Raw genomic sequence first — 25,844 nt, 5'->3', positions numbered from 1 at the left:
GTGTGAGATCTGAAGAACACACTAGCCTGGGCAACAGTCTAGCGCTTTCAGTATTGAGAAAGGTAAAGACAGTATGGGAAACATGTGGTTGAAACGTAATGTCACAGAGACCTCAAAGATAGGGAACAGCCACAAGCAAAAATGTTGTGGCTGCTGTTCAAATTACCAGCTATGTGAATCACAGACAATTGTGCTGTGTTGTGTACCCAGTGTCACTAGTGATTACCTCAAACCACTCCACGTAAATGTTGGGATGGTTCCTATGAATGGGTACAGCCAGATACCACCCCCAGCCTTGGAACAATCCAAGCTAGTGCCCCATCTCCAATGACCTTGCTGTCAACGGGACATTAAACCCTAATCTTCCTTCTTCCAATGGCACCACAAACCTTCGCTCCCATAAACATGACAAATGCAATCTGGTGATGTTCATTCTCTTTTGAGTCTTCACACATCGATATGACATTTACATCTACGTACATACTCTGAAAGCCACCACACGGTGCATGGGAAAGGGTACATTGTACCACTGCTAGTCATTCACCTTCCTGTTCCATTCACAAATAGAGCAAGGGAAAAACTACTGCGTATATGCCTCTGTATGAGCCCTAATTTCTCTTATGTTCGTGGTCCTTACACAAGATGTACGTTGATGCCAGTAGGCTCATTGTGCAGTCAGTTTCAAATGCTGGTTCTCTAAATTTTCTCAATAGTGTTAATCAAAAATGTCATCTTATCTCCAGGGGCTCTCATTTGAGTTCCCAAAGCATTTCCACAATATCTGTGTATAGATCAAACCTAGCAGCTCACCTCTGAATTGCTTCGATGTCATCCTTTAAACCAACCTGGCGAGGATCCCACACACTCAAGCAGTACTCAAGAATGCATCACAATGGTCTTCTACATAGTCTCCTTTTACAGATTAACCACACTTTTCTAAAATTCTCCCAATAAACCGAAGTTGACCATTTGCCTTCCACACTACAAACCTTACACGCTTGTTCCGTCTCATATAGCTTTGCAATGTTACACCCAGATATTTAATCCACCTGTGTCAAGTAGCACACTACTAATGCTGCATTCGAACATTATTCTATTGTTTTTCCTACTCATCTGCATTATCTTACATTTTTCTACATTTAGAGCTTGCTGCCATTCACCACACCAACAAGAAATCTTGTATATGTCATCTTATACCCATTTACCGTCACGCAACAATGACATCTTCCTGTACATCACAGCATAATTGGCAAACAGCTGCAGCTTGTTACTCACCCTGTTCGTCAAATCATGTGTGTATACCATGAGAATAACAACTGTCCTATCACACTTCTCTGGGGCACTCCTGATGGCACCCTTTTCTCTGTTGAACAGTCACTGTTGAGGGCAACATACTGGATCCTATCAAGTCTTCCAGTCACTCACCTGTCTCAAGGAAATTTATCATACTTGAACTGAGAATATGTTCAAGAACTCTACAGTAAAACAATGTTAAAGAGATGGGTCTGTAATTTTGCAGGTCTGTTCTTTTAGCCTTCTTATATACAGGAGTCACCTGCACTTTCTTCCAGTTGCTTGTGACTTTGTGCTGGGCAAGAAATTCCTGACAAATGCAAACTAAGTAAAGGTCCAATGCCGCAGAGTACTCTGTGAAACCTAACTGGGTTTCCACCCAGATCTGGCAACTTATTTGTTTTCAACTATGGTAATGCTGCACGCAAAACCACAAGTAGTCTGAAAAGATGACAAGTTGCATCCTGTGACCAGTGTCGTCATTGGGACACTCTGCTGCTACATCAAAGGAAGCCCCCCCCCCCCCCAATAATGGTCACTGTGCCAACAGCTTACAGTGCTCCAGAAATCGTCTCACTGTCTGTGTAGATACTTGACTTGCAGCATAGCATTTAGTATGCTCAAAATCAAAGCAGCAATATTGCAGAGCAATAAACCATAGCCTGAAAGGGTCACGATACTGTCACTGTCCAACAGGTTCTAACACACTGGTTAATAGTCCTTCTTACACAAGGGATAATACAATCTTCTCACAATCAACCTACATTGAGATATGATTTCTCAATGAGTAGTCTTTCCTTATATACAGAATGTAGACGGCATTACTCCTGTCCCCTGAAATGCTAATCGTTTGCACATCCAAGCATTTCCGGCCAATTTAATACTTTCTGCATGTTTTCTTCATCGTACTGTAATTTTAATGCCCTTAAGTGTACACTGCACTGGTACAACACATTTTCTGTTTTCAAGCTATGATTTAAGTGGTCACGGCAACCTAACAAAGTCCATAGCAGATTGTCTTGCTAAACAGGACCTCGCGGAAAATGCAATCAGGTGCCCCACTATGATCACTACCTTGGGCACTCTTCTTTTTTTCCATGAGTTTGAGTCATCTCTCTTTCTGATTTTCACATTGCATTTGATGTAGACTTTCCCTTTGTAAAAAACCAAAATACAAAAACAAAATCCCATACTGGCCCACTTTATACAGTTGTCATAATGTTTGATTCAATTTTGTTGATGTGTTGCAAGGCATTGGCTTTATTACATTGGAGGTACCAGTAATTTAAGAATGGAAAACGAACTTAAAGAGTTAAGGTTTTCTGTAGGAGGCCTACACAGATTTCAGAAGCTTGAAAAATCACAAGAAGAGAGAAAATTATTAATCACTTCCATCAGTGACTCAGGAAATTTCATAAAATATTTTCCTCAGTACAACTCAGGAAAATCTAAATAATAATTTTTGTCTCCCTACATCCTCACAACAGGAGGTTCTCTCTCATCATGGAGTCTGATTGACCTGCTCCTTCTTTTTAACCTTTACCAGTCTACCCCTCTCTCTTCCTCAATGAAGAAACTATTAGTTCTGAAATCTAGGCTAGTGCATATACTTTTGTACATGTCTATCAGCAGTGCATTACTGACATTGCTCCAGACAGTAAGCACTGGCTAGAATTTCTGTCTGCTAATTTCATAATTTTCTCAAATGAATTTTCTGTTACACCAAGGAGTTATGAAAGACAAGCCACCTTTTATATTTAGTGACATGCCCCATGCAGCCTTACAAAAATTTTAGATTTTTTCAATAAATTAATATGTTATTTTTCTTTCTAATATTTTAGAAGGTTATTTTTCTTTCTAATATTTTAGAAGATTTTTCTAACTAGCAAATAATTTTTGTAGAGTGCATTCTCAGATCCAAAATTCTGAACTGCCTTGCATCGATCAATATCCACACAGACTGTTCTGTACTATGTCTGTTCTTACCCAATGTTTTGCTTGCCTTTTGATTCTCTTTGTCGTAAGTGGGAAAGTATTGTTCTTTATCGCATATTTTAATGTATAAGACAATACTTTTTTTTTCAAATTGTTACTGAAGTTCCACGACATCTAATCTACCTTCACAACTGACCTGCTGCTGAATGCAACATTAAAATGCCTGGTACTTTCAAAGTACCAAGAACTCACACTCCAACTGCAGTTAGGAAACATTATTTACTCAAACTTAAAATGTATCTACTGTAATTACTAAGGAGGTAAAATTTGAGAAATTCAGGCACATACAGAGGAGTCATGAAATCTTTCTTCCTAGATAGTATAGGAAGGGAGTAATTACTATGGTGAATGAAGGTTAACGGAAATGTCCGATTCCACCCGTCTGCTTTGACCAATGACGTCACCAATATGGCGGAAACAACCATTCACAACAACTCCCATATCGTGACTACGATGTCATTACGTAAACACGACAACACAAAAATAGATCGAAAAACCATCAAACACATATTCCTCCAAAAATATAATGAAACTAACGGGACAAGTGGGGAAAATGGAGGTTTGTGGGTGGGGACAAACTAAAAATAAACACACGCCACTAAACCAAACGACAAAAATGATAAAACAAAATGACCACAACCTTCCCAAAATCAACTAAAAACAATATCCACTGGAATCGAACACTTCTCTTGACCTAAATAGGTCAACAGAAAATACCTATACCAAATCATGAAACCCAAAACTACAACCACATCCACAATCATCACTCCCTCAAATAACACAACAAACCAACAAAATTGGAATCTAACACTTCCCCTTGACCTATATAGATCAACAGAAACTACTGAAACAAAACCACCCACAGCCACAACCAAGCATTGAAACTGAATACTTCCCTTCACTTATAAAGATCGACAGCAACTCACAATACCAAATCACAAATATCAACAACAACCCCCCCCCCACACACACACACACATAACCACCCAACCATCTAAACAGACAAAAAAATAAACAAAAACTAAACAACTCACCACAAAAAAGCTCTGGCACTGCCCTCTAGGTCAGACACCACAATCACACCCAGTCACACACACAAACACCACTATACACACTAACAGAATAAACCACAACCAAATAAAATTCCCAACTTCCTCCCCCCCCCAAAAAAAAAAAAAAATCAAAGACTTTGAAACAAATAATAACCAAAAGCAAAAAAATAAGAATCACACACTACAACTAAAACAAATTACAACAAAACAAATCCTCCACAACAAAATCAAAAATCCATGACCACCCCCCCCCCCACCTACCTTCCAAAAACTTACCAACCCCCCCCAAGCCACAGCCAACACCCCCACCCCCTCACCTAACTAACCTACAACCTTCAGCCTATACATCTTACTCACCGCTCTTAAAAAAATCCTAAAAATACAATAGCCCTCAGGGACGCTCTTCCGCCAACAGTACTCATCTAAATGAGCCTGAAGGTTAAAAGAGCACCTCTTCCCCCACCCAATAACAGATTTAACAGCCCCCCAAAACCCCTCTATAGTATTAGTACAGACCCCACTCTCATAAGTCTTAAACTCGACAATGTGGTTAAATACTACATGCTGGTACCCCTCCCGACCCAACTCGCTATAAGAAGAAAACCCATCTGAAACTACAGTACTACCCTCTTCTACATATTCCTGAATCAAACCCACTAACTCCCTTTTTGTGTTATGCTCAACCACCCTAAAAACACATTCTGAAGACACAGCCCCTGATACCACAGCCCCCCACACCCATATATCAACCACAGGCTTGCCCCTCCCATACTTTCTCCTCCCAAACTGTCACTCGCCAATCTCTACAACTACCCCAGGCCCACCCAACTTACCCCTGTATTTAATATATTCAGAACAAACCTCACGACAAAAAGAATACCAGTCAAGCACCGTTCGCTCACTCACACCCACCTCATGTGCACAGAAACTGTGAGAGGACTGATAACAAAAATAATAACTCATCAACACAATCTCACGCATGCCCAATCTAGATTTCTCGAACCAGGAACCTTGACGTATGGAGCGCCATACATTATCCCTCCGACATCTCCACATGTAGCCGTCCCTGGCCCAAGACGCCGGAACTTTGGTAAGCCTCATAGGTTCTCCACACAACGAACACCGCGTGAATTCAGCCAAAAGACCAAAACGTTGCAGGAACTTTATAAGCGACAAGGGAGAGTCGCCCATAAGCCCCCTTAACCGAAAACTATTAATCTTCTGGGTCATATCCATACAACAGTAATATGAAAATTCACACACGGCGAACCGAAAACGACACTACAGTAACTCAGTCACACACAAAAAAAAAAACACCATTCACTCACTGCAGAATATTCCACTAGACACACACAGCCAGCACCACAACAAAACCAGTCAACGTCTACCATTCAAATGAACCCAATACTACACACAACACGAAACCCCCAAACACACCAACAGAGAGCACCACCGACCGCATCAACGTGACACCTACAAACACGCGAAACTCACGCACTAAGCTTCGCGTCGTCGTGACGTCACACACCACAACAGCCTTACGTCACGGTTCAAAGCAACGGCTGGAATCGGACGCTTCCGTCGACCCGTCAGGCCTAACGCACTCATTGAAATCACCCTCGCTGGTTCTTAATATGCTAACGCGCACGGAAGACACGATTGTGTAGTGTCTGCACATCATAAACTGGAGTGGCAGAGATCAATTGCTTCATGTGACCCCATAACCAAAGTCTAGTGGATTTGGGTCTGGGAAACAAGCAGGTCAAGTTATGGGGCCTCCCCGGCGAATCCACGGGTTTTCAAATGTATTCGTCAGGTGCTGACGCACAATGCAAAGAAAATGTGCAGGTGGTTCATGTATGAACCACATCTGCAGGTTGTCCTGACATGGCACATTCTCCAGCAAGGTGGTGCGTTCTTCAGAAAGCGGATATAACGAGTACTTATTAATCCCTGCGGTAGCACATATGGCCCTAATAATCTCTAGTCAAGAACGCCTACCCATAAACTGATTGAGAATCGATCCTGGAGCTTTGTTTCTTGATGTCTGTAGGAAATCTACTGTACGGTTTCCCCACTTTAAGTGTTCATCAATATATACGCCAGCAAACTTATATATTTCTACGCAGTGTATTATTTTTCATTGGTACATTAACACGATATGGTGTTCTTGCGATAGGATTTTCTGCAAAACTATACTGCGCTATTGTGGGTAACGATTTCAAGTTAATGACGCTGCCTATTAATTTCGCTATTCTTATCGTGCTCAAAATTCTGATATCCTGATCAAGAAGTTGATACTTAAATAATTACCTGTTACATACCTTTCGATTTTAAATAAATACCGGCAACGGCACTATCTACACCACCAGAAACTGCAAGCGCAACTTTTCTGATTAACATCACAGCACACTTTTAACATAACAGGGCATACGAAACTGTGGCATGTAATTTCATAACACAAACGAGCAAAACAACATAAAAACAATGTAATGAACAAATTCAGCAAGAACAAAATAAACAAATGAAACTCATTGTAAAGGGAATCCCAAATACAGATAATTTCAATATCGATATCACGAAGTAAAGGGCCGATAATCTACCAGATTTTAAAGTTGGTTCTCATCACTGAATAGAAAGAAACGAAAAGACAATTAACAAAGCTGTTCAAATTGCGACATTCACACAGACCATCGATGGAAGAGAACGGGAGGGGTACTGCATGGATTCTCGGAAAGAAAATTTTCATGTTGACGTTTAGTGGAAGCTTAAGTGGCGTCAGGAAATCTATTCTCGCCTCACTCAATCCCGTTATAGTAGCGGATTTTGTGATTTTGCGGAATTTTAATCCTTATTTTATTGATTTCCTTGATTTTGTGACACATTGCGAAGGATACTTTAAGACTTGGGCATATTTCTATGAGTGTTCTTCCACAAAGGAGGTCAAATACCTGAAAGCAAAAAATTACTTAGGTTTTAACATACCTGGACCATGAAAAACCTTACACTGTGCATAAATAATAAGACAATTAAATTAAAAATTTTTCATTGCTAACCTGTTTTAACAAGTAAAAAACACAGCTCTACAGCAGAGAAAAAAACAGTTTCTTTCAATTTATCAGCAGAGTAGAAAATTTGCCATACACACTTTAGCATGAACAACAGTTATTAATTTAGCTTTCACAATTAATAAACATTACTATCATTACCATTTCTTTAAATATAGTAATATACCTCACTTTTACCACTCAGTATTGGGCTAAGAAGAGTGACGTCGTGCTAACTTCCATCTTGTGTGTAGTATCAAATATATGAAATCATTACAAATTCATTGAGTAACCCACAACACTTAACGCATTATATAGAAGCAACCTGTTGTTCTCAGTATTTAGTCTTACATCAGTATTTAGAAGACAGCTCGCCTCATGTCACAGCAGGGATTCAAACGGATATCTGTTCTGAGCATACTGTCTTACAAGGTGTTTTGTAGATTGCTCCAACTCTAATGACCTCGTCATCACCTGTGTCTTAAAATTCAATTAGTCTTCCTTCCTTTTATCGTGCGCAGCTTAACAGACGTCGCTTCATAGACAAGTAAAAACTCATGTACATAGATGTGACAAAATTCATAAGATGACTGACTATATATACATATACAGACGATGGTAGCATCGCCCACAGAAGGTGTAAAAGAGCAGTTCATTGACAGAGCTGTCATTTTCAGACAGGTGATTCACATAAAAAGGTTTCTGGTGTGGTTATGGACGCACCATGGGAATTAAGATACTTAGAAAGTGGATGGAAGTTGGAACTACACGCTTCGGGCATTCACTTTCGCAAATAGCAAGGAAATTCAGTATTCTGAGATCCACAGTATCAAGAGTTTGCCAAGAATACAAAATTTCAGTTATTGTCTCTCACCACAGACAACACAGTGGCCGATGGCAGTGGCGTTTGCATACAGTTATCAGTGCTAATAGACAAGCAACACTGCATGACATAATCGCATAAATCAATGTGGGACATACGACGAACGTATCCGTTAGGCCAGTGCGGCGAAATCTGGCGTTAATGGGCTGTGACAGCAAAAGAAGGTCGTGAGTTCCTTTGCTAACTGCACGACATATCCTGCAGCACCTCCCCTGGACTCGTGGCTATATCCGTTAGACGCCACACGACTGGAAAACAGTGGCCTGGAGAGACGAGTTTCGATTTCAGTTGGTGAGAACTAATGGTAGTGTTCGAGTGTGGTGCAGACCAATGAAGCCACGGACCTATGTTGTTAACAAGGCACTGTGTAAACTGGTGGTGGCGCCATGACAGCGTGGGCTGTGTTTACATGGAAGGGACTGAATTCTCGGGTCAGAATGAACTGATCATTGACTGGAAATGGTTACGTTCAGCTATCTGTAGACCATATGCAGCCATTCACGGACTTCATGTTCCCAAACAATGATGAAATTTTTATGGATAACAACGCGCCACAACTGTTCATGATTGGTTTGAAGAAAATTCTGAACAATTTGAGTCAATGTTTTGGTCACCCAAATCTTCTGACACGAATCCTATCGAACATCTATGGGGTATAATGGAAAGGTCAATTTGCAAACAAAATACTGCATCAGCAACACTTTCGTAGTTATGGACGGCTGTAGAGGCAGCATGACTCAATATTTCTGCAGCGGACTTTGGAGGACTTGTTGTGCCCACGCCATGTCGATTTGCAGCATCACACCTGGCAAAAGGAGATGAGAAATGATATTTTGTCATCTCTGCGTATATGTCTAATAAACTATACGTATCGGCTCCAAAGTGTTGAAATCCCTCATTAATTCTTGAAGGGATTAATCTGGGCTACTCTCAGTGCCATTCTCTTGTTTGAACAAAAATACTTCCTCCCACCAAACCTAAGTTAGCTGTCTCCAGTTGGCCCATTTATGCATTACTCCTCATAGCACAATTGAAGATATTTTCTACTCAGTTTTCATAGATATATTCACCAATTTGAGTGCCAATACGTTTCTCATTTCACTTATACTGGATCTCGCACGTCAGGTACCATGCAACTGGATCTAGTTCCTTTCAAAATCACAATAAGTTCATGTCCCAATACTCAAACCCCTCAATTGTCACCAAAAAGTTCTCTCCTGCAACCTATGCCTCTAAAATCAGCTTCTTACTGTCATCTCTCTTTCTTCCTAATAATCCTACTCGGCCTATGCATGTTACACATTGCTGATCATCAAGCATTTAGAAATTTGTCAACAACTGAACTATAGTTACACAAATTTCATATGGGATGGATTGGGTTATTTGGGGAAGGAGACCAGACAGCAAGGTCATCGGTCTCATCGGATTAGAGAAGGATGGGGAAGGAAGTCAGTCATGCCCTTTCAAAGGAACCATCTTGGCATTTGCCTGTAGGGATTTAGGGAAATCAGGGAAAACCTAAATCAGGATGGCCGGAGACGGGATTGAACCGTCGTCCTCCCGAATGCGAGTCAAGTGTGCTAACAACTGCGTCACCTCGCTCAGTATCACCTACCAAGCTATTCTGCAACCTAATGTACACAGACAATAGACGTTTTACCCAGAATCTCACTTTAACATTCACGGGAGAAGTCAACTCAATGACTTGATGAGGACACATACTTATTTAAGATTTTTGTGTTTGTTTTTCCCTTAGATGTGAGACAAATACCCATTGACCCACTCAATACTGTGGCAATTTTCCCCATCCATTGTGTGGCCTGTTCCTGTAGTTCCAAAGCTATAGTAGTGGCTAAATCAGGACGGCTGGACGCGGGATTGAACCGCCGTCCTCCCGAACGCGAGTCCAATGCGCTAGCCACTGCGCCACCTCGCTCGGTCCAATTTCATATGTAACCCTGCATGAATGCCACTATGTTCCTCTCAGAAAACAGCGTCATTACATTAAGATAACTTGTTTTTTCAACTATCTCATCACTTCATGCCACCTTTTAAAACTGTTTACTCTTTTAATTGAAAAATGTATGCAGCTGAAATGCAGGTTCATTATTTTCCTCCAGGAAAACACAATTTAAAAAAATATGGGACCGCTTCAATTGCTACATGCTTCTCTCAACTATTATGTGGTAGAAGTGTCTATGTACAGTGCAGTTTGTCCCATCTCATAAAGTTGCTACTGTTACACTAGTTCTGAAAAACAGGAAGAAATCAAGATTAGAGTTTAATATCCCACTGATTACATGGTAGTTAAAGGTGGAGCAGAACCTTGCATTGGAGAGCTATGGGAAAAGAAATTAACTATGTAACTTTTATAGGAATCATCCTGGCATTTACCACAAATGATTTAATGAAATCATGGAAAACCTAAACCTGGATGACCAGATGGGGATTGAAAGTGTCACCTGCCTAAATGCAAGTTTATTGTCTTACCACTGTGTAACTTTACTTGATCACAAGTTATGGGTTGATGACATTGAATATTATCTTGTTGAAAGGTTGGCTAAGGAATTGAGAGCAAGAATGGTCTTCGAATAGGCTGGGGAATCTCTTTCGTAGAGTAGAATGCTGTGAAGATGTACAACATGTGTACCATAATGTCTTAGCACTGTAAGCATTCACACCTCATCTTACGGCACCAAATGTTTGAGCAGTGTGGTTCTCAGGCAGAAACTGTATCACTTGCCATTGCCCATGGTACATTCATGACGAAACTCGTCCCTTATTCCCCCTCTCCCTATACAAACAGTGTTGTTAGTAGAGTGCACAGTGATAAGATAGTAGATGCACATTCATGAAAAAGACAACTGGCACATTCAGGAAAATGGTAGTCCTAATCTCCTTTCCACCTTCATGATTTAGAGCTTCCTTTTTCCCTTACTTTGATTCAGCCAAATTCCAGGATTTTTTAAAAGAAAAGTATTAGCCAATTTCTTTCCCCATTCTATCTAATGTGAACTTACATTCAATGTCTAACGAGTTCGTCACTGATAGGATACCCTTCACTCTTTCTTGCTTATTCTCTAGGTCTGTATAGAAGAAGAATACTTCATTAGGTGTCTGTCATACACTAACTCAGTTCTCTGTCATGGCCTATATAGATCTTCCAGGGGCTTCCCTTTGTAGGTAGGTATCTGCTGACACTCTCTGCTTTCATTGTGTAGTCATATATGCATGGCCTACATATTTTCGATGTGTTGACAAGGACAACGACTTTCTGTTCAGATCTTTATTGTTCTGATTCGACCTCGCCCACAGCTGCTTCTTTTAGAGGCCAGAGTTGTAAAGCTGACAGTGTCATAGCTTGTGATATCAGTCAGCCAGCTAGGCCAAGATCACATTTCAGATCTCACCAATTGCAGCTGGAATAACATCTATCCTAAGTTTGTAATAAATTTTTTTTTTTTTGTAGATATGATTCCAACAAATTACACAGCAACTTCGAAAATCTAGTTTCTCACAGTAATATGAAGACTTTGTGTTGCTGCTACACATTTTATTCTCGGTTGGTCACGAGGATTCCAAACGTTTGCGATAAACTTTTTGGTTAGGCATATTTACTCCATAACAGTAAAAGAAAAAAAAGAAGTTTACATGTTCCACATCCACGAAAATCTCATCAGCATGGATATATGGAACGAAAAACTAATCTAATCTAATCTAATACAATCCAAATTCTTCTACACATCTTTCTGAGACAGGGTGAAGTAGGATGTCTGATATGGACTTTGTATTAGAAGCATGATTGATTCATTAATTTTTAGATTTAAATTTAACCACACTTTATAGATTATTTCATATTGATACCTCTAAATCTGATTAATCAAAGCATGGGAGGTTTCAAATTATGGATGGAAAAAAGTAGCCTCCTTGTGCTCTGCAACAACAAAGTACATGTAAATCACACAAATAAATTTATTAACATGTGAGCACTAGACAAAACCACCAATTTCAGTGTACACACACAATTTCAAACTACACAACACGATACAAGCACACCAAAGTTTTGTCTGTGGAATTAATTACATTCAACACCTATTATACAAGGGTTGGAACATAAATAATGGAAACTATTTATTCACAACCGATTCAAAAGCGTTACATGTGTGCACCTGTTACTGTTCTGCAAAGTTATACCGTTAGCAGAGCCTGTTCTGTGGATGCTGAGAATGGAGTCAGGCAGTAGTAACTGACCGAGACAGACGCAGCAACAGGACAGTAACCAATTTTGTGACATTTGCGAGTTCCTAACCAGGAGCGAATTTTATACCATCTGTGTGCTTTAATAGTTTAGTTTCTTGAGTTTATGCATGTAAATTTAATCTCTAATAGCCACTGTTCTCGCGTTTTCGTTTGCGTCGGAAAGTAAACCGATTTTGTGACATATTACAAGTTCCTAATCAAGGGGGAATTATTTAGTTTCACCTGAGTTCTTCAGTAGTTAGGTTTTTGAATATCTGCGTATTATTAGACACAGTTTCTGCGTTTTGGTCAAGGTCTACAGTAGAGTTGCGCAGCAGGAGCCGATAGTCCATTTAACTGCATAGTTTAGTTTTCCATAGTCTTTAGTATGGACAGGGACTGCGATTGTTGTGTGCGGATGCGAGCCAAGTTGGTGACACTTCGCTCTCAGCTTCAGGCTGTGACAGCTTCGGTTACACAGCTTGAGGCTGTGATAGATGGGCATCACTGTTGTCGGCCAGCCGTCGGGATCCAATGGACGTCCAGCACGTCCGAGTCCTCCAATCAGTCCTCACTGGTGGCCAACCCAGATACTGCTCGCACTGTGGCTGACCCCTCACCTTTGGTCTAGTGGGAGGTCGCCCCGGGGCGAAGCAAGTGGCAAAAGACTCCGAAGGCAGCCGCACATAAGACATCCCCAGTTTGTTTGACAAACAGGTTCCGGGTGCTGTCTGTGGCTGACACTGTCGTTGAGACAGATGCTGTCGCCTGTCCTGTTTCAGAGGAAACCACTCAGCCTGCAAGATCCGGGCAATCACAGATGGTGGGATTATTGGTAGTTGGGAGCTCCAACGTTAGGCGTGTTATGGAGCCCCTTAGAGACTTGGCTGACAAGAAGGGTAAGAAAACCAATGTGCACTCCGTGTGCATACCAGGTGGAGTCATTCCAGATGCAGAAAGGGTTCTCCTGGATGCCATGAAGAGCACGGGGTGCAGCCAACTGCAGGTGGTTGCTCACGTTGGTACCAATGATGTGTGTCACTTTGGATCAGAAGATATTCTCTCTGGTTTCGAGCGGCTAACAGAAGTGGTAAAGGCTGCCAGTCTTGCTTGCAAGATGAAAGCAGAGCTGACCATTTTCAAACATAGTCGACATGACCGATTGTGGACCTCTGGTACAGAGCCAAGTGGAGAGTCTGAATCAGAGGCTCAGACGGTTCTGTGACCGTGTAGGCTGCAGATTCCTCGACTTGCGCCAAAGGGTGGCTGAGTTTCGGTTTCTGCTGAATAGGTCAGGTGTCCACTATGTGCAGGAGGCGGCTACACGGGTAGCAGGGGTTGTGTGACGTGGACTGGGCGGTTTTTTAGGTGAGAGGGTCTCGGAAAAACACAAGAAGGGCTTCAGTCACAGAGGGTGCAGGATGAACACAGGAAGAACGTAGATACAGGAACCATTGGTATAGCAGTTGTAAATTGTCGTAGCTGTGTTGGGAAAGTACCAAAGCTCCAAGCGCTAATAGAAAGCACTGATGCTTAAATCGTTATAGACACTGAAAGCTGGCTAAAGCCAGATATAACAAGCTCAGCCGAAATTTTTGCGAAGAACCTAATAGTGTTCCGAAAGGATAGGTTAAACACGGTTGGCGGTGGCATGTTTGTTGCTGTTAGAAGTAGTTTAGCTTGTCGCGAAATTGAAGTAGATACTTCCTGTGAGCTAGTATGGGCAGACGTCATTGTCGGCAACTGGAATAAAATAATAATTGGATCCTTTTACCGACCTTCCAATTCAGATTATACAGTTGCTGAAAGGTTCAAAGAAAACTTGAGTTTGATTTCAAACACGTACCCGACTCATATGATTAATAGTTGGTGGTAACTTTAATTTACCCTAGATATGTTTGCAAAAATACATGTTTAATTCCGGAGGTACGCACAAAATATCATGCGAAATTGTGCTAAGCACATTCTCTGAAAATTATTTCGAGGAGTAAGTTCATGAGCCCACGCGAATAGTAAACGGTTGTGAAAACACACTTGGACTCTTACCAACAAATAATCCTGAGTTAATAAAGAGAATCAAAACGGATACAGGGATTAGTGAACACAGGGTTGTCATAGCGAGACTGAGTATTGTAATCATCAAATCCTCGAAAAAAAGCTAAAAATATACCTATTCAAAAAAGTAGATAAAAATTCACTTGACGCCTTCCTGAGAAACAATCTCTACTCATTCCATATTAATAATATAAGTGTAGACCAGATGTGGCTTAAATTCAAAGAAATATTATCGGCAGCAATGGAGAGATTTATACCAAATAAATTAACAAACGACGAAGCTGATCATCCTTGGTACACAAAACGGGCTAGAACACTGTTGCAGAAACAACGAAACAAACATGCCAAATTGAAACAGACGCAAAATCCCCAAGATTGGCGATCTGGCAGAAAACCCAAACAGATTCTGGTCGTATGTGAAGTATGTTAGCGGCAAGAAACAATCAACGCCTTCTCTGCGCGATAGCAATGGGATACTGTCGAAGACAGTGCTGCCAAAGCAGAGTTACTAAACACCGCCTCCCTAAATGCCTTCACAAGAGAAGACGAAGCAAATAAACCAGAATTAGAATCGAGAACAGCTCCCAACATGAGGAATGTAGAAGTAAATATCGTCAGAGTAGTGAAGCAACTTAAATCACTTAATAAAAGAAGTCTTCTGGTCCAGACAGTATAACAATTAGGTTCCTTTCCGAGTATGCAGATACATTAGCTCCATACTTAACAATCATATACAACCGTTCGCTGGACGAAAGATCCATACCCAAAGACTGGAAAGTTGCACAGGTCACACCACTATTCAAGAAAGGTAGTATTGTTAACGTCGATATGCAAGAGGATTTTCGAACACATATTGTGTCCGAACATTATGAATTACCTCGAAAAAAACTGTCTATCGACACAAAGTCAACATGGGTGTAGAAAACATCGTTCCTGTTAAACACAACTAACTCTTTATTCACATGAAGTGTCGAGTGCTATTGAAAGGGATTTCAGATCGATTCCGCATTTGTGGATTTCCGGAAGGCTTTTGACACTGTACCACACAAGCAGCTCGTAGTGAAATTGCGTGCTTATGGAATATCGTCTCAGTTATATGACTGGATTTGTGATTCCCTGTCAGAGAGATCACAGTTCGCAGTAATTGAAGAAAAATCATCGAGTAAAACAGAAGTGATTTCTTGTGTTCCCCAAGGTAGTGTTATAGGCCCTTTGCCGTTCCTTATCTATATAAACGATTTGGGAGAAATCTGAGCAGCTGTCTTCGGTTGCTTGCAGATGACGCTGTCGTTTATCGACTAATAAAGTCATCAGAAGACCAAAACAAACTACAAAACCATTTAGAAAAGATATCTGGATGGTGCGAAAAGTGGCAATTGATCCTAAATAACGAAAAGTCTGAGGTCACCCAAATGAGCGCTAAAAGGAACTCGTTAAACTTCGGTTACACGATAAATCAATCTAATTTAAAAGCTGTAAATTCAACTAAATTCCTAGGTATTACAATTACGAAGAACTTAAATTGGAAGGAACACAGAAAATGATGTGGGGAAGGCTAACCAAAGACTGTGTTTTATTAGCTGGACATTTAGAAAATATAACAGACCTACTAAGGAGACTGCCTACACTACTCTTGTCTGTCCTCTTTTAGAATACTGCTGCACGGTCTGGGATCCTTACCAGTTTCCACTCGCTATATGAGACTGGAATAATAGAGAATGGTTTGATGAACCCTCTGCCAGGCACTTAAATGTGATTTGCAGAGTATCCATGTAGATGTAGATGTAGGAGCAGTCTAAAGTTATGGTGATTCTCATGTACGATTGTGATGGTGTTAGCCTAACACATTACGTTCCTCCATGGCAGACCGGCAATGAACAGTATTACTTTTAGTTTTTGGAGCATCCCCTGCGACCAGCTTTGCGAATGAAGCGGCGACACTTTCTATGCAACCCACCCATCATTTTGTACAACAGTGCACAGATGCATACAGCGCAAGCTGTAGCTGCTCTGTTTGGTCGGTGGGACTGGGAAGTACTGTAGCATCCACCATACTCCCTGGTCTTTTAAGTCCTCGTGACTTTTATTTGATTCTGAAGATGAAGGAACCACTTCGTGGCATTCGCTTCAGAACTGTTCCAGAGATTCGACAGGCAGTAGACTGCTCCATTCGCACCATCAACAGAACAGGCTCTGCTTATGGTATACTACACTTCCACATCGCTGGCAACGAGTTCTCCACAACGCTGGTGACTACTTTGAAGGACAGTAACAGATGCAAACATGTAACACTTTTGTATCGGTTGAGAATAATTATATGCCACTGTTTAAGTTCCAACCCTCATATAATTTGAAATACTGCTGCACTGAAATCTATTTATCAACTGGATAACATTTCACTTTACGTTAACAAATTTGCATAGGTCTACAAGATGGAACAGCTGCAGACCAAAAAATATTCCACTATGTCTTATGTGTGCAACATGACCATATAATGGTTCAAACAGTATATAGTAAATGTATGCTAGTTGTTGTATGTCATGGACATTCAAGCCCCACTGGAATAAGTTTGATATTCTGGCTCAAAGCTGCATTTTGCGCTAGCATTTATCTGCTGGTCTTCACTACTTTTCTTCACTGATGACAGTGAACGAAATGGAAAGGATTGACTTGTGACATAAGGAAGGATAAATATCAATTCTCATGTGCTGCAACAGATTAATAACGAATTAAATATTTATTTGGTAACAATACAATTGAAATGAGTTTGTCATTGAGTTCATTATTCATTTTGACCTATGGCATGAGTTAGGTGCAAAAGAATATTTTATGGTTTTTAACACTCCCATTTCCTAGACTATTAATTTTTTATTAGTACTCAGCACACAAACATTGAAAAATTGTTATAATGTCCTCATTTAAACAGGTCTCATTTTTCTTCTACCTTTTTTGTCTGCAGGTATCCTTCTAATTTCTGGATCGCACCTTGTTGAAGGTTGAGCCTTGCTTAAATTTGTTCGTAACCCACGAAATAATTTTGATATAACATGTGGTAGAAATAGTGATGGGGTAACTCATGACAGTTACCATCTGAGTCCTAAAATCGGCCTCTTGAGACATTATGTTCTAAAAAATGTTTATTATAAACTACACTTCTGTCCAATGGGTTCCAGTCACTTCTGGGGTGTTTTTATCGAGCGTTTCCTGTTTCCTTCTTCAGTAGGGAATGTAAACATTGATACATGACCCTTTTCTTTGGTGAATTGATAACTGCTCTTGCAAACAGGAACACAACACTTTTCTGTCGTCTTCAGATACAATAATGTATTAATTGTTAACATATTAAATCAGACTGCTTTTATTTATGAATAACAACAGAGCATTTCAATAAAGTATACTGTTGTACTACTTCAGCATTGTAAAAATTAAGTCAATGAATTGAGGGAAATCTATGGAAATGTTTATTATATTAAGGTACAATCACTTATGAGAAGGTTCAGATACAAAATTTCTGACTCTAAAACATTATTTTAAAGTTATGTATAAAGTTTTGTTCAAATTCTGTCCATAAAAGAATTTTAGATAGCACAGCTGCACATGTAAGTATAAAAGCGCTACAAGCTTTACAGAATTGTAAGCTAACATTTGTATTTAACCTTCGATTGCAGTTTTAATATTTCTAAAATTTAAAGAACCTCTCTCACACCGGCCTGATTTAGCTTCACTGATCAGAATAGTAAAAACATGCGTATATTAAGGGAATTTTCATTGACAAAGCAGGCTTATCACATTCACACAGTTCAATACTGTTCTGTCCTGATTAAATTAAGCTTAACTTAAATTCCATAAGGCAGTGAAGCAATTTCGAAGTCTCGGTGCGACGAAAATTGTGAGTCGATCTCCTGGAAACATTTGTAATAATTATTAACTTTCGGTGATCACGTGGGGAAGACCGGAGATCTGCTGGTAAGACCGTGTTAGCCTATTTATTTGAAGTAACTGGATATATTGAGCATTCAAAACGGCAGGTTCGTCCAGTGTAAATCAGATGTTCCCCACTGATCCCGTGCAACACAGCGTAGTAAGCAGACACTGTCAATAATAGTAATCCGTTAAATAATACGCGAACACACTTACTTTAGTTTAGTTCATGTATTAAACTCCTTCCCATACAGAATCTCATCAAGATGGCGACTCACTCAACAATACATACATATATTTTCTTCTTTCACGACTAATCGGCAAGAAGTTCCTATTCTTTTCATAAGAGAAAACATAGATAGCAGAGAAGCTATTCCATGGAGTAAATGGACGCTCCAAGGAATAATTGGGCTTGAAACTACTTTGCATTGATAATCGGTAAGATAAGAAGAGATATTTCGAGATATGTACTGAGTTATATAATTTATAAAATTTCTGAAAATATCGTGGAGAGACCGCTGCAAGAGACATTACACAGTCTCAACAATATGGTATAATTTCAATACACTACAGTTACAATGTTAAGTCTGGTTAAACAGAAGACACAAAAGGTTCACAGCCTCACACCCACAACCACATCGTAGGCAGCATTGCCACATTTCAGTCCTCCAGTCTACAATACAGGCAGTTGTGCCTCTTCCCTCACACACATTGCAGAGCTTTTGCTGCCACCATAATTATAAAACATTACTTATCTTGTTATTTAGTCTTCTGTGGAGTATGATGCTAGTCTCAAATGCTGTTTCTGATATGAAGAAACATTAACTCGTAAAATGACTGTGTTACTGAGATGGCTTCCAATCGTTATCCTGTGATACAAAATTTCTAAACTTCGTAACAGTTTCATTCACCAATATTTGCACACACAGAACTTGTAACAAAACATTATTCTGCCTTCACCAATATTACAGAAACACAGTATCTAAATTTGCAATAGCTCTCCACGAAGACTGCCTATTTCCCATCACATTCCCACCAAATCTCTCTACAATGAAGAACAGAGATACTGTATAAAATTATATAGTTTACAACTTTGTCGATAATAATCGCTAATGCATCCTTGAAACAATTAATAAAATGAATTTACAGACATTGTAATAAAATTCTTTAATATTAATTCAAATAGATGTAATATGAACATGTAAATATGAAGCAACTAATTTTTCATGAATACGTTTATATCGAAACTTAATTATACCGAGCTGGAGACATCGATATTCACTGATATCGTACATTTCTTGTTGTGTTATTGACTTGATTGCATTAAAATGCACATATGCTGTCTGTTTTTCCGTACCGATTTAGGAACACTGTCCGCTACCTTACAGTTAGGATAGAAAGCTTTGCTTGTTATTAATGATGTGTATGTTGTGAGTATAAAATGCTTATTTGCTGCTCAGCTTAGAACTGTATGAGTTGAAGGAGCAAGGAAAGTGATTTGTCTTTAGACAAGAATCTCATAAATATCTTGAGCATTGCTTTGCATGTTAAAATGCTTGTTCCGTTTTGAACAGGTTACTCTGAAAAAAGATTCTTGTTAAAGCAATGGATTCCTATCACTAAATGCAAGATTTTATATCTATGATGAGCAGTTTTCGTGTGGGCATCAGTTCTTGGAAGAAGATTATTTAGTTATTCCTGATACTTCAAGCAGACATCTCAAACCAGAAACAGTGCCACTATAGTTTGTGTTACCAATGCATTCAGTACTCAAGAAAAGACTTCCAGTGCAACAGATCATAATAACAACCGAACAATCTGTTGTAGGAACTCATGATCATATTGAACACGTTAGTCACTTGAATTGTTCGACACAAATCTTTTATTTCTTTTCAGACTAACACATTTTCTCATTAATTACCTTAGTTTCATGTCTGTACAAAAAAGATCTTATTCCTGATTCTGTTCACTCACAGTTTCAAGGTATCTAAGGAGTATGGAACTCACACACATATAGAAATGGTTGATAAGGACTCTGGAATGTGCTATTTTTTACCAGACGTTTTGCAGTCATTGAGAAGAAATTCAAGAGTCTGCAGGATAAAGATATTAGAAGAGAGCAGAAAAACTAATCGATAAAAGACGTTATACATGGTCTGAAAGAGATGGGTCATCTAACAGAGAAGCTGAACCAACAAACATGGACTCATGTGCAATTAGTGAGTACTTTGTTAAATAATATTGTGTCAGCCAAAGGAAGTAGATACAGAACTGACATTAAAATGTTTGCAACGACATGTATTTTCACTCCCCAGAGGCATGTGAATATTTACATATGTTAATGCCCCTGCCTCGTAAATCACTGATTTCTCGCTGGGCACCAACTGTGAATTGCGTCCTTGATTTTGTTTGATTATATGTTCCAGCACTTTGCTTCTAACCTTTATGTTAAAAATTGTCTGTGAAAAGCAAAAGTCCCAGGTTCGAGTCTTGGTCCAGAACATAGTTTTAAATTGCCACCAAGTTTCATATCAGCGAACACTCCATTGCAGAGTCTAAAATTCATTCTGCAAACATCCCACAAGCTGTGGCTAAGCCATGTGTCCTCAATATCCTTTCTTCCAGGAGGGTTAGTCTTGCAAGTTTCACAGAGAACTTTTGTCTAGCTTGGAATGGAGAAGATGAGGTATTGGCAGAAGTAAAACTGTAAGGATGTATCGTGAGTTGTGTTTGGGTAGCTCAGTCAGTAGAGCATTTGTTTGCAAAAGACAATGTTTTCTGGGTTTGAGTCACATTCTGGCACACAGCTTTAATCTGTCAGGAAGTTTCTTATCAAGTGAGGACTGAATTTAAACATGCTAGCCACATAATAGATAACATGGCAACCAGGAAGCAGGTAGTATGGGACCAGGAAACAAATAGCTGTGCAGGTTTTGTATAGTTTGGAGGATAATTCGAACAACCAGCAGGAGCAAAAGACGTTTCATATGCACTAGTTTTCATACTTGCATACTTGTTCCCATAAAAGATAAATTTAAATGTCCAAAAGCATATTTTCAGTGAATGGTTTTGATAGTAATATACAAGCAAACCTAATACATTCTGCCCTAGAGAGCCTAAGAAATCCTGGCAACAGAATCTAGATTGTTATTGTGTGCTCTACATCTGCATGTTTACTCTGCTATTCACAATAAACTGCGTTGCAGAGGGTTCAATGAACCACCTTCAAGCTGTCTCTATACCGTTCCGCTCTCATAAGGCTCGCGGGAAAAGCGAGCAATTAAATTTTTCTGTGAGAGCCCTGACTTCTCTTATTTTACTGTAATGATCATTTCTCCCTATGTAGACAGGTGCCAACCGAAAGTTTTCGCAATCAGAAGAGAAAACTGTTTCATGAGAAGATCCTGTCGCAACGAAAAACGCCTTGTTTTAATGATTGCCACTCAAATTCACATATCATGTCTGTGGCACTATCTCCCCTATTTCGCGATAATACAAAACGAGCTGCCCTTCTTTGTACTTTTTCGATGTCATCCGTCAGTCCCACCTGGTTTGGATCCCACACCACACAGCAATACTCCAGAATAGGTTGGACATGCATGATGTAAGCAGTCTCTTTAGTAGACATGTTGCACATTGTAAGTGTTCTGCCAATTAATCACGGTCTTTGGTTTGCTCTACCCACAACCATACCTATGTGATCGTTCCAATTTAGGGTATTTGTAATTGTAATCCCTAAGTATTTAGTTGAATTTACAGTCTTCAGATTTGTGTGACTTATCGCATAATCGAAATTTAATGGATTTCTTTTAGTACTCATGTGAATAACTTCACACATTTCTTTATTCAGGATCAATTGCCACTTTCCGCACCATACAGGTATCTTATGTAAATGATTTTGCAATTTGTTTTGGTCATCTGATGACTTTAATATACGGCAAATGACAGCATCATCTGCAAACAGTCTAAGAGGGCTACTGAGATTGTCTCCAGGGCCTATAACACTTCCTTCGGGAAGTTTTACTCGATGACTTTCCGTCTATTACTACGAACTGTGATCTTTCTGACAGGAAATCACGAATCCAGACGCATGGCCGAAGCGATATTTCATAGGCACCCAGTTTGGTTAGAAGACGCTTGTGAGGAAAGGTGTCGTTAGCCTTCTGGAAGTCTAAAAATATGGCATCAATTTGACACCCCCTGTCGATATCACTTTTTACTTCATGACTATAAATAGCTAGTTGTGTTTCGCAAGAACGATATTTTCTAAATCCGTGCTGATATGTGTCAATAAATCGTTTTCTTCGAGGTTCTTCATAATGTTCGAATACAGTACATGTTCCAAAACCCTACTGCAAATCGACGTTAGTGATATGGGCCTGCAATTCAACGGATTACTCCTACTTCCCTTTTTGGGTATTGGTGTGACTTGAGCAATGTTCCAGTCTTTAGGTACGGATATATCTGTGAGCGAGCGGTTGTATATAATTGCATAATATGGAGCTATTGTATCAGCATACTCTGAGAGGAACCCAACTGGTATACAATCTGGACTGGAAGACTTGCCTTTATTAAGTGATTTAAGCTGCTTTGCGACACCGAGGATATCTACTACTATGTTTCTCATCTTGGCATTTGTTCTTGATTGGAATTCAGGAATATTTACTTCGTTTCTTTGGTGAAGAAGTTTCTGAAAACTGTGTTTAATAACTCTGCTTTAGTGGCACTGTCATCACTGACTTCACAGTCGTTATTGCGCAGTGAAGGTATGGACTGTATCTTGCCACTGTTGTACTTATGTATGACAAGGATCTATCGGGTTTTCTGCCAGATTTCGAGACAGAGTTTCGTTGTGGAATTTATTAAAAGCATCTGACATTGAAGTACGCGCTGTATTTCAAACTTTTGCAAAACTTTGACAGTCTTGGGTATTTTGCGCTCTTTTAAATTTGGCATACATTTTTCGCTACTTCTGCAACAGTGATCTGACCCATTTTGTGTACCATGGGGGATCAGTAGCATCACTTATTAATTTATGTGGTATATATCTCTCAATTGCTGTCGATACTATCTCTTTGAAAGCATTCCAAAACTTTTCTACACTTACATGATCAGATCGGAAGTAGTGAAAACTGTCCCTTAAAATGGCGTTAACAGCATTTTTATCAGCTTTTTTAAGCAGATATACTTTGCATTTCTTTTTGATGGTTGTAGGTGTTACAGTATTCAGCCTAGCACCAATTGCCTTGTGGTCACTAATCCCTGTATTCGTGATGACACTCACTATTTGTCCAAGATTATTTGTTTTCTAAGAGGTCAAGTTTGCTTTTGCAACCATTGACACTTTGAGTGGGCTCATGAACTAATTATTCAAAAAACTGATCTGAGAAATCATTCAGTTCAGTTTCGTATGACTTTTTTGCCAGCTGCCAGCTTTAAACGTTTAATTTTTCAGCATATCGAGGGTAGATTGAGTCACCACCGACTATAATTCGATGAGTGGGTTACTGTTCTCTCTGACAGACACCATATCCATATAAATATATCGTTCTGGCAATACCGGCCAGTGCGGATACACACTCTTACGGGACTTGGTAAGAATGTCTTCCACAAGTAATCTGTGTGTTGGGTAGGGACACTACGAATGTAGTGTGTGGATATATAAGATGAGAATGTGGGTCTCACGGAAGGAGTGCACGAGATAGTCGCTGCAGTCGCATTATCCTCTGTGCTCTCGGTGGCCCAGATGGATAGAGCGTCTGACATGTAGGCAGGAAATCCCAGGTTCAAGTCCCGATCGGGGCACACATTTTCAAAAATGGGTCAAATGGATCTGAGCACTATGGGACTTAACTTCTGAGGTCATCAGTCCCCTGGAACTTAGAACTACTTAAACCTAACTAACCTAAGGACTTCACACACATCCATTACCGAGGTAGTATTCGAACCTGTGACCGTAGCGGTCGCGCGGTTCCAGACTGTAGCGCCTAGAACCACTCGGCCACCCCGGCCGGCAGACATTTTCACCTGTCCCCGTTGATATATATCAACGCCCGTCAGCAGCTGAAGGTATTAAAATATAATTCTAATTCTGATTACAAATATGGCTAAATATAGGGCGAACATGCGCAGCACAGTACTTTAATATTCTGCTAGGTACTCCATCATATACATGAGCACCCTTAATCCACACTGATTTAGTTATTGACTCAATCTCCCTCTTGTCTGTATCACAGAGGAGTATTTCAAACATCAATCTCGGAAAGGCATTTGCCAAGAAATTTATATGATTCCCTGTAGAAATAAAATTTATATTTAATTCACCAACAATGCTCAGAAAACGATTCTTAAGTACTGTACATATATCTGATTTATCAGTAACAGAAATATTTTTACTAAGAACAGATTTTATATCATTGACCTTGTGCTGCTGACCAGACACTTCCCTCAGAACTGACCATATGGTTTTAATTTTATCCTGTGAATTCTGTGTGCCTTTTGAATAACATTTTAAGCACCTTACAATACTGTTTTTAATGGGCTACTGTAGCTTGATTCTGACTATTTCTAACATTTTGATATAATTTCCGCTTTGTTCTACATGATATCCTTATCCCACTAGTCAACCACCTGGGCTACCTATTACTGCTAGGAACCATTTCGAAGATTCTAATGGAAAGTAACTCTCAAAGTGCATGAGAAATGTGTTAAGGAAAGCATTATATTTATCATCTATCTTATTGTCACTATAGACATTCTGCCACTATTGTTCCCTGACAAAGTTTAAAAAACTATCTATTTTTGTTGGATTAACTTCCCTACATAGTTTGTAATTATATGTGACATTCGTTTGAGTACAAAAGACTTTAAGTGTTAAAATTTGTGCATCATGGTCTGAAAGGCCATTGACCTTTTTACTAACAGAATGTCCATTTAGTACTAAAGAATGAATAAAAATATTGTCTATGGCTGTACTACTGTCCTCCTGCACCCTAGTTGGAAAAACACAGTCTCCATCAGATCATATGAATTTTTTTCTTGCACCATCATATACAAAGTTTATATTCAAGTCACCACATATAGCTAATTTCGGGTACTTCCTACAAAGTGAATCAAAACCCTCTCTAGCTTGAGCAGAAATGCTCTGAAGTCAGAGTTACAGTACCTATAAACAACAACAATTATAAGTTTAGTTTCACTAAATTCAATTGCCTTTGCACAACATTCAAATATCTGTTTAGTGCAGTGATATGATACATCTATGGACTCAAATGGAACACTGTTTTTTATGTACATGACCACTCCCCATCCTGCAAAGAAATCTGTAACCTGGTAAATGAAGCCTCTGAATTGTCACAT

At 39.6% G+C, this 25,844-nt stretch overlaps 1 protein-coding gene across 3 annotated transcripts in view; it reads right to left on the bottom strand.

Moving 5' to 3' along the window:
• The window catches only part of LOC126470600 (mitochondrial tRNA-specific 2-thiouridylase 1), a 91,010-nt gene extending 84,119 nt beyond the window's left edge, over positions 1-6,891 (bottom strand). Inside the window, exon 1 of one of the 3 annotated variants that reach the window (XR_007586264.1) lies at positions 6,665-6,891. Coding sequence is in view for 2 of the 3 variants with exons in the window: in XM_050098554.1 (XP_049954511.1) it covers positions 6,665-6,743 (79 nt within the window). In the remaining variant the exon portion in view is untranslated. The remainder of the gene's footprint in view (positions 1-6,664) is intronic. The other 2 variants (XM_050098554.1, XM_050098553.1) reach the window with 2 other exon arrangements.
• Between the last annotated feature and the right edge of the window lie 18,953 nt (positions 6,892-25,844).

This window comes from Schistocerca serialis, chromosome 3, assembly GCF_023864345.2.
Source record: "Schistocerca serialis cubense isolate TAMUIC-IGC-003099 chromosome 3, iqSchSeri2.2, whole genome shotgun sequence".
Classification (NCBI taxonomy): domain Eukaryota; kingdom Metazoa; phylum Arthropoda; class Insecta; order Orthoptera; family Acrididae; genus Schistocerca; species Schistocerca serialis.
The sequence above is the reverse complement of the archived record's forward strand: the minus strand, read 5'-3'. Positions and strand labels throughout refer to the sequence as shown.